Below are 15,608 nucleotides of genomic sequence, written 5' to 3'. Positions count from 1 at the left end.
GGCGGGGGGGGTGGTGCTAGCCAGTGGTGAGCGGGTGGGCACTGCCCCAGGGAGCCCAGAGTTGACTGCAGCCAAGGGTGATGACCTCCTTCCCAGCCCACTCTGGCTGAGGGGGCAGGGCTCAGGCAGGCACAGGAGCCAGCCAACCCATGGGAGCTGAGGGGGGTCAGAGTTGCTGGAGTGGGCACTGGGAGCAAAGGCTATTTATCATCCAGTATGAAAATATTTAAGAAGCCCTGGTAGCACAATGGGTAAAGTGCTCAGCTGCTAACCAAAAGGTCAGTGGTTTGAACCCATCAGCCGCTCCGTGGGAGAAAAGACCTGGCAAGCTGCTCCTGTAAAGATTACAGCCTAGGAAACCTATGGGGCAGTTCTACTCTGTCCTATAGGGTTGCCATGAGTTAGAATTGACTCTGCGGCACACAACAACATGAGAGTATTTCAGTATTTTAACAGTGGGTGTGGCCACACCGTAAGCCTGCTAAATACCAGCCCTGGTGGGTGGGAGTGGGGGAGCAGGCAGAACCAGGCCTGAGACCCTGAGCAAGCTCTCCACCTGGAGAACATCTGGGGTCGTCCCAGAGCCCCTGGGAAACGAGATGCCTACCTGCCAGCACTTCATCATCTGCCTGCCCACCATGGGGCATCTCCCCATGGGTGAACACTTCCCACATGAGCACACCGAAGGCCCAGACGTCAGACTTGGTAGAGAAGTCGCCCTCCAGGATGGCCTCGGGGGACATCCAGCGCAGCGGCACCCAGGCCTGACGGAAGTGGTAGTACTCACTGCAGGGGAGAACCATACACAGGCACAGGGTAGGGTCAGGGACACAGCCTGGGATGCCAACATCATCCCAGGTCTGGGTCTTACCCCCAGGCTTGGGTGCAACCTTTCTACATCAAGGCACTCACAGACAGTGGTAATATTGATGCTGAGCGTGGGGTAAATGGATGACATCTGGAGGCATCCAAATGGGGTTTGATGGTTAAAAAATTCCATTAAGAATCAGACTGGCTAAATGTCAATATCAAAAAGCCAATAATAAATGCATCAATCAAAAGGTAACAATTAAGAAAATATGTTTGATTTAGTAACACCTAATATCAGATGGAAGTCCCTGGGTGGTGCAAGCAGTTAACGCGTTTGGCTGTAGAGGTGTCTCTGAAGAAAGGGCGGCAATCTACTTCTAATCAGCCATTGAAAACCCAATGGAGCACAGTTCTACTCTGACACACATGGGGTCACCATGAGTCGAGATGACTCGAACGCAACTGGTTTAATACTAGATGATGATGAAGATAAAGATAATAATCAAGTATACTTTCCACACTGGGTGAAAAACAAGAACATGTTAAATGGAGAGAAAATGTAAATATTTTATATACCCACACAAGAGCTTGACCAATGATAAACCAATCATGACTAAAGCAGCAGTCAGATGAACTGAGGTGAACGAGGGGAGCTCCCAGGAGGGGCTCTGAGTTTTACGTCTTAGGCATCAAAATAATAATTACGAGATTTGGGAAGTTATAGAAGGAGCCATACAAACAGTTAAATTATATATAAAATGTTGCAAAGTTTGTATAGGAGCACTGGTGACACAGTGGTTAAGTACTCAGCTGCTAACCAAAAGGTCGGTGGTTTGCATCCACCAGCTGCTCTGTGGAAGAAAGATGTGGCAGTCTACTTCCATAAAGATTTACAGCCTTGGAAACCCTATGGGACAGTTCTAATCTGTTCTACAGGGTTGCTATGAGTAGGAATCGACTTAATATGAATGGGTTTGGTTTAGTTCGGGTTTTAAGTTTGGATAGTTTTTAAACAGTAGGTTTATAATTTTTTATCACTAGAGAAAATTTAAGGAGCCCTGGTGGCACAATAAGGAGCCCTGGTGGCACAGTGGTTAAAGCTAACCCAAACGTCAGTGGTTCAAAACCACCAGTGGCTCTGCGAGAGGAAGATGCGGCAGTCTGCTTCCATGGAGATTTACAGCCTTGGAAACCCTATGGGGTTGCTATGAGTTGGAGTCAACTTGACAGCAGTGGGTTTGGGTTTTGCTGGTGGCACAATGGTTAAGCACTCGGCTCAAACTCACCCAGCAGCTCTGTGGGAGAAAGACCTGATGGCCAGATTTCATAAAAATTACAGCCTATGGGGCAGTTCTGCTCTGTCACAGGGGGGTCGCTATGACTCAAAATCAGCTCAAAGACACGTAACAACAACAACAACAGAGAAAATTTACAACCGCTGGGGACTCAGGGCCCATGGATTGGAAGCCTGTTGCACCTTTAGAAAGAGGACGGGAAAGTTCTGCTCCCTCCTGGATCCTCCATCTTTGGACTAAACAGGCAGTAAGCCCTTTCCCGGAAACCCTAGTGGCGTAGTGGTTAAGTGCTACAGCTGCTAACCAAAAGGTCGGCAGTTCGAATCCACCAGGTGCTCCTGGGAAACTCTATGGGGCAGTTCTACTCTGTCCTATAGGGTTGCTATGAGTCAGAATCGACTTGATGGCAACAGGTTTGGTGTTGATTTTTAAGGCCTTTCCCGCATCCCTTAAACTGTGTTTGCCCTCTCCCCCTTGCCCTGTGGGAAGGAGTGGTGAGCCCTCGCCCCACCAGTACCATTCTACCTGTTGTATACGTCCTTGCTGAGCCCCAGGGCCGACACCTTCACCTGTCTCTGGGCGCTGACCAGGCAGTTGCGAGCGGCCAGGTCCTTGTGCACAAACCGGTTGTTGGACAGGTGCTCCATGCCCAGGGCGACCTGGGTACACAGGGCCACCTGGAACAAGAAAGATATTCGTCAGGGCCACCCAGGACGGGGGGATCAGGGCAACCACCCCCCAACATGTCCCTTGGTAGGGTCTCAATGCCATCAGTGTGATGCTTAGGATGCCCAAAATCAAACAGTTACCACAATAGCCTCAGTTTCCTTCTCTGTATATTGGGGATAATAATAATACCTGCCTCAGTGGGTTGCTGGAAAAGTGAATTAATTTCAGTGTGTGGCACCACCTGACATAGAAAGCGCTAGACTGAGTGAGAGGCACACAGGGTGTGGACAGAGTGCATAATAACCACTTGTAGAGTGAAAACTAACTGGTCAGTGATCACAGCTTACCTCCTTAGGGGCTGTTTCTTTTCCTTTTCTACTTCAGAAGAATATAATTTCTACTATTTGTGTAAAAAATATTTAAAACATGTGTATAAATATATTACGTGTGTATGTGAGTGTGTGGATGTACATGCACACTCAAAACTGGTTGCCTGAGGGGAAGGGAACTAGGGGGTAGAAGGGAGAAAGGCAGGGAAACTTTTGGCTTACATTTTTAAAATTGTGAAATACAACAGAAAAGCTCATCAAACATATGTAGACTTTCACATAATTACAAAGCTAACACCAAAGTAACAGCCACTAAGTTAAAAAACAAAACAACAAAAAACAAAGCTAGCACTCCAGAAACCCCTAAGAGTCCTTTCCCAATCATACATTCTCCTTTTCCTCAAGAGGTAGCCACTATCCCAACTTTTGTGATAATAATTTTTTTTGCTGTCCTTTATAGCTTGACCATTTACACATATGTTCCTATCAGTAGAGTTCAGTTTTGCCTGTTTTTGAACCAGATAAGGCTGGAAGAATACAATATGTATACTCCTTTATGCCTTGATTCTTTCACTCAACATTGAATGGATTCATCCATTTCTTTGTTATAGCCCTGTACTTATTTTTCACTGCTATTTAGTTTTCCATTATGAATATACCATAGGTTAATCATTCTAATGCCAAAGGATATCTGGGATGTTTCCAGTTTTGGCTAGTAAGACCAGTGCTGCTATTAACGTTCTCTCATAGATGTACACACGTTTCTCCAGGATACCTAGGGATGGGTCATGGAATACGAGTATCTTTAGCTCTATAAAATAATGTCAAACTATTTTTCAAGGTGTAAGAGAGTTGGGAAGAAAGATTTTTCACTGCTAACCCTTGTTTGAATTTTAAGTGATGTAAGTGTGTATTAACATTAAACGTAATTATAATTAAATTATTTCTACATTTTAAGGTATACGTTAATGCACTAAACAAATATTACTTAAGCATTTACTGCATGCCATACAAATGTAACAGGAATGACCAAAGCAGGGCTCCTGGTGAGAGGACAGCCCAGCGGGAGATCAGAATTGTACCCAGAGAAGGGCACCACCAAGGAAAATGAGGTCCAGGCAACAGAGAGATAAACCCAGTGTGCCACGAGAGAGCTTGTAAAGAGACCTCTGACCCTTTCACCTCTGTTGCCTGGGGCATTTCTTTGGATGTAAAAACCAAGCAAACAGAGATGCAAAGAGTTTAAGTAACTTGTGGAAGGTTATTTAACAAGTTACTGGCCAGCTGTGTGTTTCTTCCCCCACACAGACTCACTCTCAGGATCCACACAGACTCACTCTCAGGATCCACATGGAAGAAGTCACCCACCGCATAATGTAGTCATTGAGGGATGAAGATAAGAATGTGGCCAATAACCAACGTCACCGGTGAGCAAGGAAATACAAATCAAGAACCAATGATGTTATCACTTTACACATATTCAAATGCAAAAGTTCAAAAGTCGGTCTCCAACTTATATCAAATGGTTCAGGAAAAAAATGCCTGATGGTTAGGTGTGGTTAATTTAACTCTGTGCTCCTGAGGTTCAAAAAGAAAAAAGTCAATAGGGGTGGCAGAGGGGGCTGCTATCAAGTCACCAGGGATGACCAGTTCTAATGCAAGTAAGAGACCACCTAATCAGAGAAGGGAAAGGGGTCATTTGCTGAGCACCTACTTTGCGCTGGGCCCTGTGCGGGGTACTCATCCTCACATCCACTTTGGAGGCAGGCCTCATCCTCAACTTTGCCTAAGGCCCCCAGCCAGGCTTTACACCCAGCCCACTTTCAAAGCCTGGCTCTTTCCTCAACACCGCAGTCGCTCTCATGGTTCACACTGCTGGTGATGGGGGCACAGGAAGGGCTATCTGCCCACCAGTGAACCCAGAGGAGGGGCTATTGGTAAGGAACTAGCTCTTCAAGCACCCCTCACTGGCTCAGAGCCACCTCACTAAACTGGCCCCAGGGTTACAGCATGGTTGGCAGAGGAGCTGAGCCCAAACGCTGGGAGAGGGGTTGCTCCAAAAGCAGGTTCTTCTCAGCCTTATTTGCAGTGGCCAGTAACATCCCTGCTTGGCCCCGTGCCTCCACTGGTGGTTTTCTAACTGTGGGACACAACCTATTAGTATGTTATAAAATCAAGTTAGTGAGTCTTTGTTATTGGTGGTATATGCTGTCAAGTCGATTCTGACTCAGTGACCCTACAGGACAGAGTAGAACTGCCCCCATAGGGTTTCCTAAGCTGTAATCTTCCCGGGAGCAGATCGCCAGGTCTTTTCTCCCACAGAGCCACTGGTGGGTTTGAACCGCTGACCTTTCCGTTAGCAGCCGAGCACTTTAAATTGTACCATCAGGGCTCCTTAGTGTGTCTTACAGAAAAAAACAAACAAGAAAACCATTGCCCCCACGTGGATTCTGACTCACAGGGACCCTATAAGACAGAGTAGAACTGCCCATAGGATTAGTGAGTCTTAGCCAGCATTAAAGGAAAAAGAAAAGAAATGGAATGGAAAATATCAGAGTGCATCACACTTACACAGTAAGCATAAGTCTCATTTATGAAAGTTTTGATTCTTTTTCTATGTAGATACGTGTGTACTGGGTTCTGATACAAAATGAACTCTTACTACTGTGGGACTCACTCAAAAAAATTTAAAAACATTGGTCTAAACTTGTGCTGTCCAATCCAGTAGCCACTAGCCCCATGTGACTATTTACACTTAAATTAATTAAAACTTAGTAAAATTAAAAATTTAATTCCTCAGTGGCTCTAGTTACATGTTAAGTATTCAGTAGCTGTGTGGGGCTAGCGGCGGCTGTACTGACAGCACAGATACGGAACATTTCCATCATGGCAGGAAGTTCTAATGGACAGAACCGATCGAATCCACCATCAGACTGGACCTGTCTCCACAGCCAGTGTACTGGCTGACACTGCATTAAGCAGAGGTGCTCAATGAATGACACCATTCGAGTTAGAAAAAAATCTCATCTTCTCAGTGCAGTACTTTATCAAAAGCGAGGACACAAAATCTCTGGATAGCTTCCAACCAAACGTGTTTAGCCCGTGAGGAGAGTTAAAGAAGAGGTCAGGTGAACCATCTGCCGTATTACTGAGCCCCACTAGGTGCAGAGCCCCACCCACACTGGGTCTTTGGGGGAAAGTAAGGCCATAGTAGGGCTACATCCTCCAAAGCACCCCTCCCCCAAGAATGCCTTCCTCAGAATGCCCCAAATGCCACTGGTGATAAGCGGCCAGATGACCACTAAAGTGGTCATCGTAAATGGAACCAACTCTATTTCAGGAGTCAAAACCCCAGGGCATTGTCCAGGTTTGCCTGGTTATCTTTAAGTGGCAAACAAAGGCTTTTATAATGTGCCCTCCCTCATCAGACATGCAATTCCCCTCATCCTGCTCTCTGATCCCACTGGCTCACAAACAATCTGTGGCTAGTCAAGGGAACCAAGAAGAGTGTGGACTTGGCATGGTGATTAACTTGCTATCGTTCCGGGAAGGCAGTGCTTCTGAAGTACTGGCTAAGCAAGGACAGAAGAAGAGAATTCTGTTACACTCAAACCAGACCCACCACTTCCTTATCAACTTCAGTACCCCAAGGGCTTGCCCAAATTCTGGCTAGCCCACTGTGACACTATTGAGCTCTTCTCACAATAGGCTTTCTGTCTCTGAATAGGCACAAAGCATGGCCCACCAGGTGTGCGAAGCTGATCCTGCTCCTCAGCCGTGTCATTAGCTTGTAGTTGATCCGTGGAGAAACAACTACAGTTTTCCGATTTCAAATCTCCATCATCTTATCAGCTACTCTAACAAGCACTGCCTACAATTATGCCAACACCCAGGGCACGTGTCTTTGATTTCTACCACTATCCCATCGCTATCTTGAAAATCTTCTGGGGCTCCCCCTGGCCCACCCACAGCAAGCAGGGTACCCTTGTTCCATCTCCAGCTGGCCAGGGAGTATCCTGCCTACCTCTCCACCTCCCTTTAAAAAGGTAACTTTTAGCACAACTTGATGGTGCCCAGCTACCACCACAGACTGCTCTGACAGGGATCACAATAGAGGGTCCTGGACAGGGCTGGATAGTAATGTAGGACAAAATTCAAACTCACAAAAAAAGACTAGACTTACTGGCCTGACAGAGACTGGAGAAACCCCAGGAGTATGGCTCCCAGATACCCTTTTAACTCACTCCTGAGGTTTACCCTTCAGCCAAAGATTAGACAGGCCCATAAAACAAAATGAGACTAAATGGGTTCACCAGCCCAGGGGCAAGGACAAGAAGGCAGGAGAGGACAGAAAAGATGAACGAATGGAAATACAGAACCCAAGGTTGAGAAGGGGAGAGTACTGACAAGTCGTGGGGTTGGCAACCAATGTCACAAAACAATATGTGTATTAATTGTTTAATAAAAAACCAATTTGCTGTATAAACTTTCACTTAAAACAGAATAAAATAAGTATAATAATAATAAAAAGGTAGCTTTTCCTCCTTCCATTCCCCCAGGACCCTAGCAATATAAACTGACAGGGCAGCTCGCTGAATTATTAGCACAAGAAAATACTGCAAGTTTTAGTTTATCTTTCCTAAGAATTTGCATTTTCACAGAATCTCCAGAAGCAGAGCTTTTCAAACTGCTGATGGAGACCAATGGGGTCAAGACTAATTTAGCAGGTCAACACTATCATTTAAAAAAAAAAGGATACGAAGTATCTGAATGCATCAAACACAGTTTTGTGAAAGTTTAATTTTAGCTACACGTGTGTATATGTATGTGTATGCTAAGGAGCCCTGGTGGCGCAATGGTCAAGCACTCGGTTTCTAACTGAAAGGTTGGCGGTGCTAACCCACCCAGCAGCTCTGCAAGAGAAAGATCTGGTGATTTGCTCCCATAAAGATTACAGCCTAGGGAGACCCTATGGCGCAGTTCTACTCTGTCACATGGGCTCACTATGAGTTGAAATCAACTCAACCGTACACAACCACAATACATGTGCTGGGTCACAATGTAAAATTTCTCATAGGGATCTTAATCAAAAAAAGCTTCAATGCTGCTGTCCTACAGTAGGGTTCCTCGAACCTGAACTTAAGAAGCAGCTGGAGGGCTTGTTTGAAAAAGGTCCTCAGGCCCCACTATCAGAGACTGTGATTCCTTTGCTCTGAAGTACGGTCCAGAAATCAGCATTTTTTTTTTTTTTTTTTTAAAGCAAACTGCTCATCTGATGCAGGATATTGTCCTTACAGAGTATCGGGCCCAACTTATTGAAGTTCCCCTGTCCCACTTAAGATATTATGGCCAAAAAGCATGGGAGAGATTTTTAGCAACGGTAGTGATGGCTTTCAGCCAAATAAAATCCCTCAGGTCATGTACTGGGGGTGATTGACTTCCTGTTGGCCTGTGGACATCCCCGTCCCAGCCACAGAAATCCACCTTGACTCCCCTCTCTCTTGAAGCAGTCCCCTTCCTGCCATTCAACTACTTCCTGTCCTTGAGAAGTAAACTCAAAACGAACGGCTTTCTCTACCAGGAAACCTTCTTTGTTAGCCACAACTGTATGTCCACCCTCCTCCTGGATGTCTTCAACGTCTCTCATTTGTGTGTCTTCCTCACTTTAGGTATCTTACCTGAAGCCTGGAGGGCATATGTCATGCTCACGTCCCTAACCTCCCCCATGGATTGCAAGTGACCCAAGGGCACCATGCCAGTCAGTTTCAATTCTGCATCCCAAGTGCCCTTAGAGCCATGCCTGGCTCTGTAAAGACAGGGTGGCTCCATGAGTAGACTGATTTGTCAGCTCTGGGGGCCTGAAATCCCCCCTAGCTGGAGTAACATGTCCTGTCCTGTGGTTCCCAGCTGCAGCCACTGTAGACCATTCGTGCAGCTTCTCAGGGGCAGAGAGAGGGGTGCGGTGTGGTGTGGGAAGACCAGCTCTGAGTGACCTTGGGTCAGGTCCAGGCCTTAGTAAGTTCACCTGTAATGGGAGGGGGCTGGCCTGGAGGATACTGAGCTCCTTCCCCAGAGAGGCCAGGGTCCCATTCTCCCGACTGATCAAACAGCTACACGTTTCTGCTCTGCCCTCCGTCTGGGACCTGGGTCAGACTACAAGTGCTGGGAGGGAGGACCCTAGTGGTCTGGGCTTACTGTACCCTGAGCTTTTATTGGTTTGTGAGATTACCAGGCTTTCAGCTTGGAACAGGGCTTTGACTAGGTTCATTCCAGTTCAAGCCCCTGCTGAGAATTTGCCTTTCCACCCTAGGTATACTGAATCAGAATCTATACTTGGGATCTTGTTAAAATGTAGATTCTAATTTAGTATATCTTGGGTGGACAGGCAAATTCTCAGCGGGGGTTCAAACTGAAATGAACCGGTTCGAAGCCCTGGCTTAGAAGGAGAACACCATACCCTGTGGAAGGAGGTGGATCCGTTTCAGAGGTGAGGGAAGGAAGCTGTGGGCAGGAAGAGCCTGAAGGAAGAAAGAAGGAGCTGGACCACAGAAAACCCCAAGAATAAGTACCGGCTGAGGTAGGCAGGGCGCAGACCAGTCTTCCCTTCTTCACTGTTTCCACCCAGGCCTGCTCAGCCACGGGGCCCAGCCAGGGCTCTGTGCCCAGAACAACCCTTTGCCCCAGAACATAAAGAGAACCGGAAGGAAAGGCTGGGCAGCCCACAGCCCTAGAGCAAAAGTGTGAAAACCACAGAGAGTGAAAGCTGGCAGCTTGTTCAAGGCCACACCCAGCACAGCAGGCCCCTGGGGACTTCTCTGTCTGCTTCTGCCTGCTACTTCTGCCCCAGGCTACTAGAGAGCAGCTGTCTTGACTCAAGCACCTCTTCTACATGAAGGCAACTCAGCAAAAAAGAGCTGCTTTTAGGCTACCTGATTTGGACAAGTCACTTAACCTCTCTAAGCCTCAGTTTCTTCATCGGCAATGTGGGTACAGTAACATATATTTCAAGGGCCTGGTGATCTGTTTCCGCAAAGATTCCAGCCGAGAAAACCCTATAGGCAGTTCTACTCTTCACATGGCATCTCTATGAGTCGAAATCAGCTTGATGGCCCTTAACAACATATATATCAGACGATGCTTGTGATAATCACGGTAAAGCGCTCACCGCAGGACCTGACAAAGCACTGAATAAATGGTACTTCTATTACCGTGACTGCCCTTGCTCCTGGCCCCCCACTCCCCGCCCTCCTGTCCTCACCTTCTGCTTGGTGCTGAGGGGCTGTGACTTCAATTTCTCATCCTTGCTCTTGGAAATCCTCAGGAACTGTTTGAGGTCTCCCTAAGGGAGAACAAAGCATTGCTGTCAGGTTGGAGCCTGACTGGCTCTAAAGCATCCAACTGAACAGGTGATCACAGAGTTCCTGCCCGGAGAGGCAGTGAGAAGTCCCGACCATCCCCATGAGGAAAGCCCCGTGGGAATTTAAAAAAAAAAAACAAAGGAGAAAGGGAGGAGGATTGTCATTTCCACCTTCACGGGAGCTCCCAGCAGGTGGGGTGATGACAAGGCCCCTGCCCTCAGGAAGCCAAAAGGAAAACACAGTCCTCCACCCCCTGCCCCTCCCCCAGGGGAAAAGCCCATTCTCCAGGGTTTGTTTGATTGATTCTTTTAATCTAACAGACATACACAAATAGGGGAGAACACCAGCAACAGTAACACCCATAAAACATTCATAAGGACTGGTTAATGGAAAGATGAAGAATTAACCCCTTCCCACCTCAGAGCTAGGGAATTTGATAAATAGTTTGAGGACCAAGGGGATTAGGCCTCAACCAGTTGGGGAATGAAGAGTAAGGGGCTGATCTGGGAATGGCAGCTTGGATGGAGAAGAGGAGGCTGGTGACTGGGCCAACACCAGTGCCACAAATGGTACTAGGGTGCTGAGGGAGGACGGAAAGGCTGGGTCGGGTAAGTTTATTCCTAAGAGGTGATGAGCCCTGAGGAAAAGGAAAGACGGCAAATTAAAGGAAAACCAGGTCAAGGAGGAAGATCAAGGAAGGCATCTATGCAGAGTGTGGTATGAGAAGCCCAGGAAGAACTCTGGAGCAGCCCCAGACACAGGGGAGACAGGAGAGAGAGGGCGTTGATACAGCGGGGCAGGTGCAGAGAGCTGGAGTGCAGGAAGCTAAGCACCTCCAGGAGGCGACAGCAGGCAGGCCGAGGTCTCGGCAAGACCACGCGAGACGAGGTTTCCACAGTGCCCCAGGCCCCCCTCCCCACCCTCCCAGGGCAGTGCCCCGACCCCCAGGCCCCTGCCGGCCACATACCAGGTCCACATACTCCAGCACCATGTAGTGGGGCTCGGCTTCCCGGCAGAGCCCCAGCAGCCGCACCACGTTGGCATGGTTCAGCTTCCCAAACATCTCAAACTCCCTCCGGAAGTCCAGCTGCTGCTGCTCGTCCCGGCTCTGCAGGCTCTTCACAAGCACCAGGGTCTCTGCTACCCCCTCCTCTAAGCCCTGTGCCTTCGCCAGGAACACCTCTCCAAACTCACTTTTCCCTGCGGGTACAGGTCTGAGTCAGCCAGCTGCCCTCCTCCAAGCAGAGGAAGCCCCCCAACTTGGGGTGCGTAGTCTAACCTCTCCATGTCATGTACTGGGGACTCTGCTGCACCCCACCCCTGGAATGGGCACTAGCTCTGGTTCTGCTGTGTGAGCCTGAACAAACGGCTTCCTGCCTCCCTGGGCTCCAGGGTCTCCAATAGTAAAATAAGGGGTTGGACTAAAATTCAGTGTTTTCCATAGGGTGGTTTGCATGATAATTTTAGGTGGCTGATGATAAACATGTTTTATCGTTGTATGTTTTAATACATACTAAGGAAAAACTTAACTAGCACTAATCCATAATTTCTCCCATTTTTTCCTAGAATAAAGCTAACTGTATTTAAGTTAAAAAAAAAAAAAAAAGAACTAATTTAAATACAAACATCAAGTAAAAAGTACTACAGGTAGTACAAGTAGTACAGGATTGACAAACCCTGCAGAGGTAGGTCATGAACAATACCGCTTGGGGACACAGTGGACTGGAAGATCTCATTATGCTCCCCTCCACCAGCCACAGCTCTTAACCACTATGCCACTAGGGTTTCCTTTAAATACAAACATTAAATAAAAAATACCATAGGAGTACAAGATTGACAAACCCTGCAGAGGCAGGTTGTGAACAATAGGCCTTGGGGACACAATGGACTAGAAGATCTCATTATGCTCCCCTCCACCTCACAGTCTAGATTTCAGGACTCAGAGCCACCAGGCCATAATCCAGCCTCAAGACAGACTAGTGGCTTGCAGTTAAGCAGGGGGCGCTGTAGCCAGGGCAACATACCCAGTGTGGTGATAGGCTGCAGGCTGGTCCGTGGGAAGTACATCTTATCACTCGTGCTGTGGCGTTTGTTGGTGGCTGCTGGGCCAGAGCCCAAGCTGGTCAAGGCCACTTCTTCTTGGATCTCTGCCGAGGGCTGCCCATTCTGCAGAGGCCCGCCTGGGAAGAAGGGGCATGGGTGAGCAGAGAGGAGACCTGACACGCTGGTCACCACAAGGACCTCAGTTCTCTCTATTTCTCTCTTTCACCAAGATGGATCAAATCCCAGCACTCCACATGAAAAGAGCCAGTCCAAGTGATGAACCAATGGGGCTGGAGGAGTAGAGGAGACGGGCATTCCTTAGAGTATGACCACTTACTGATGCAGCTGATTAACTGCCGTCAAGTCGTCTCCAACCCATGGCAACCCCATGTGTGTCAGGGTAGAACTGTGCTCCATAGGGTTCTCAATGGTGGATTTTTAGAAAGTAGATCACCAGGCCTTTCTTCCAAGGCGTCTCTGGGTAGACTTGAACTGCCAACCTTTTGGTTAGCATACAAGTGTGTTAACTGTTTGCACCACCCAGGGGACTCCTAAAACCAGCTGCCATCAAGTCAACTCTGACTCATGGAAACACCATCTGTGTGGGAGTAGAACTGTGCACCATAGGGTTTTCAATGGCTGATTTTTCAGAAGTAGACTGCCACCCAGGAAGTTCAATGCAGCTGATTTCAACCTCTGAAATTGAACACACTGCAGAAGTCTAATCAGCATCATCGGCCCCTGAACACCACATCTCTGTAAAGGTTTTTGCATTCATAGAGCCTCCTGTGTGCACAGCCCTAAGCTGGCACAAGGGGAAATCACAACAGTGGAGACCCGGGCCCTGCTTCTGAATGTCTAAGCTGATAAGAAAGACCCAGGCACTGCTCCCCAGAAGCTCCTAGTCTGGGGTGGGGGGAGGGAGTAATAAGACAGAATGTCCTTGCGGAAACTCCCAGATTAATGGGGGGAGACAAAATGCCAACAGAAATATGTATACATACACATATAATTACATTTGGGGTTTAGTGCTAGGGGAGGAGAAGGCAGGGAAACATAGGAAGCTGGTCCAAGGGGCTCCAAAGTGGAAGTCTTAAGCCAGGTTGCTCAGAAGCCAAGGCCCTGGTACTTGGCCAACCCCTGCTTCCAGCTAGGGGTGGGACAGCTCTGCTGCAGCCGCGCGAAGACCCAGTGCAGCAGCCTACTTCCTGCAGTGCCACAGCAATGCCCCCACAGCCGCAGGAGGGCACTGGGTACCTGCACACCTGCACCACTGCCCACCTCGACGGGCCCCTCACCATTGAGGCACTCCATCTCGGGCTCCTCGCCCTCCGGCTGCTTCTGAAGACGCTTGGCCTTGCAGCGTTTTTTGCAGTAGAACATGAGGCCCAGCACAGCGATGATGTAGGCCACAGCAGCGCCCACCGACAGCCCGATGGTCTGGATCATCTTGTAGGGCGGAGGGCTGCCCGGGCCCTCCGACTCCTCCAGCACCGGCTTGTCTGAGAGTACACAGAGAGGTCTGGGCAGGGGCCGCGGGTGGACACAAGCCCCACTTCTCTACTAGCCCCTCCCCACCCCACACATAGGATAACCTCCCAGACACTCAATGGCCTAACCAAGCCAGAGAGGGCTGGGAGGGAGACGTCCACCTTCACTGGCTTTACCAAGGGCCAGCTCCTTGTGCCCCACCAAGGTCATAGGGCAGCTCTGAAGGGGTTGAAGCCAGTGATTATCAAATTGGTTGGGGACACCTGTAAGGGTGCTGCCACAAACTCACACTAGTTTTTAACCAGCTTCCTGAGTGACTTCATATTGTAAGGCAGGCCCTGGAGAGTACCATTTGGGAATGTCTGGTTTAGAATCCTAGACGTTGCCCAAAAGAGAGCAGATTTCTCCATAAATGTACTTGTAGACAGGATTTTCTGTTCTGGGGGCTTTTGATGGCCTCTGGGGAGCCCTAGGGTCCCACAGCGAGAGAGGTCACAGGAGACACTGGGGGGAACTGAGAGAGAGAGGCCAAGGGCGAGGTCACGTAGGATCCCCCAACTCCCACACACACCCCAACGGCTTCAACCAAGGGGCCCGTCACTTCATTCTTATCCATTTGAAGTTCCACATAATACTTTGTCTAGAAAAGCAGTTCTGCTGCTAAGCCTAAAGGTTTGAGAACCTCGCATTTAAACAACTCCTATCTTGCAGATGCAGAAATCAGCCCCCAGAGGGGAAGTAACTCCCCAATAGGCACAGAGCTGGTTAGCAGAAGAGGCCAGACTCAAGCCCCAGGCCCTGACCCTTGCACCTGACACACCATCCTCTCTGGGCCTCCAGGCCAAGGGGACCTTGCTTTGCTTGTGCATCTTGACCTAGCCCTACCCCGCCCACCACGGGTGTGTGTGGATGCTGCAGGGGGCCTGGGAGAAAGCATTTTAGGAAGAGAGCCACCCTCCTCCACCCCGTCAGGCCCCAGCCGTTGAATGTGGAATGTTAAATAAATGACAGCCCACCTCTAAGCAAGGAATGTGAGACTGCACTGGCAGTTGGAGGGGACACCGCTAACGCCCCTCCCCTACCACACAAATGTAAGCACTTCTGTGTACAGGGCGCCAATGAGTACAAAGATGGGTAAGAAGTCTGGCCCCACCACTTCCTGTGCAGGACACCCTCCTCGGCCCGTACCCACGACATAGAGGGGGGCCTCTGTATGCTTGATGTTGCAGCTGTTGCCTGCGATGCAGGTGTAGCGGCCTGAGTCCTCAGGGGCCACGTCATGAATCACCAAGGAGCCATTCTGGAAGATGTGCATCCTGCCGGGAGAGGGGCCACAGTGCTGCTCACCTCGCCAGCTCCCAGGAGTTGAGGCTGCTGGGATGGAGGGGCAGGCGTGGGAGGGAGGTGGCCCTACCTGGGTCCCAGCTTGGCAGGGTCCAAGATGCGGTCTTTGCCTTTCCACTGGATGAGCGGCTTGGGGTCGCCCTGGGCCTCGCAGCGCAGCAGGGCTGTGTGGCCCTGGTACACGGTCGTGCGCTCTGGCTCCACCTTGAAGGTGATGAACACTGAACAGGGGCAGGGAGCAGTGAGTAAATTGTGCTGGTGGAGGCAGG

The 15,608-nt window shown here is 49.1% G+C and overlaps 1 protein-coding gene across 1 annotated transcript in view; it reads right to left on the bottom strand.

The window, feature by feature from the left end:
- Positions 1 to 15,608, bottom strand: part of PTK7 (protein tyrosine kinase 7 (inactive)) — a 78,361-nt gene that overhangs the window by 634 nt on the left and 62,119 nt on the right. Inside the window, exons 12-19 of the mRNA XM_004379481.1 lie at positions 15,410 to 15,560; positions 15,184 to 15,311; positions 13,803 to 14,006; positions 12,486 to 12,641; positions 11,429 to 11,661; positions 10,362 to 10,442; positions 2,631 to 2,782; positions 608 to 786 (exon numbers count right to left, since the gene is read on the bottom strand). Of these exons, the coding sequence (XP_004379538.1) occupies positions 608 to 786; positions 2,631 to 2,782; positions 10,362 to 10,442; positions 11,429 to 11,661; positions 12,486 to 12,641; positions 13,803 to 14,006; positions 15,184 to 15,311; positions 15,410 to 15,560 (1,284 nt within the window). The remainder of the gene's footprint in view (positions 1 to 607; positions 787 to 2,630; positions 2,783 to 10,361; positions 10,443 to 11,428; positions 11,662 to 12,485; positions 12,642 to 13,802; positions 14,007 to 15,183; positions 15,312 to 15,409; positions 15,561 to 15,608) is intronic.

Source organism: Trichechus manatus, unplaced genomic scaffold, assembly GCF_000243295.1.
Source record: "Trichechus manatus latirostris isolate Lorelei unplaced genomic scaffold, TriManLat1.0 scaffold00065, whole genome shotgun sequence".
Taxonomy (NCBI): domain Eukaryota; kingdom Metazoa; phylum Chordata; class Mammalia; order Sirenia; family Trichechidae; genus Trichechus; species Trichechus manatus.
Note: the sequence above shows the minus strand (reverse complement) of the source record. Positions and strands in the feature narration are given on the sequence as shown.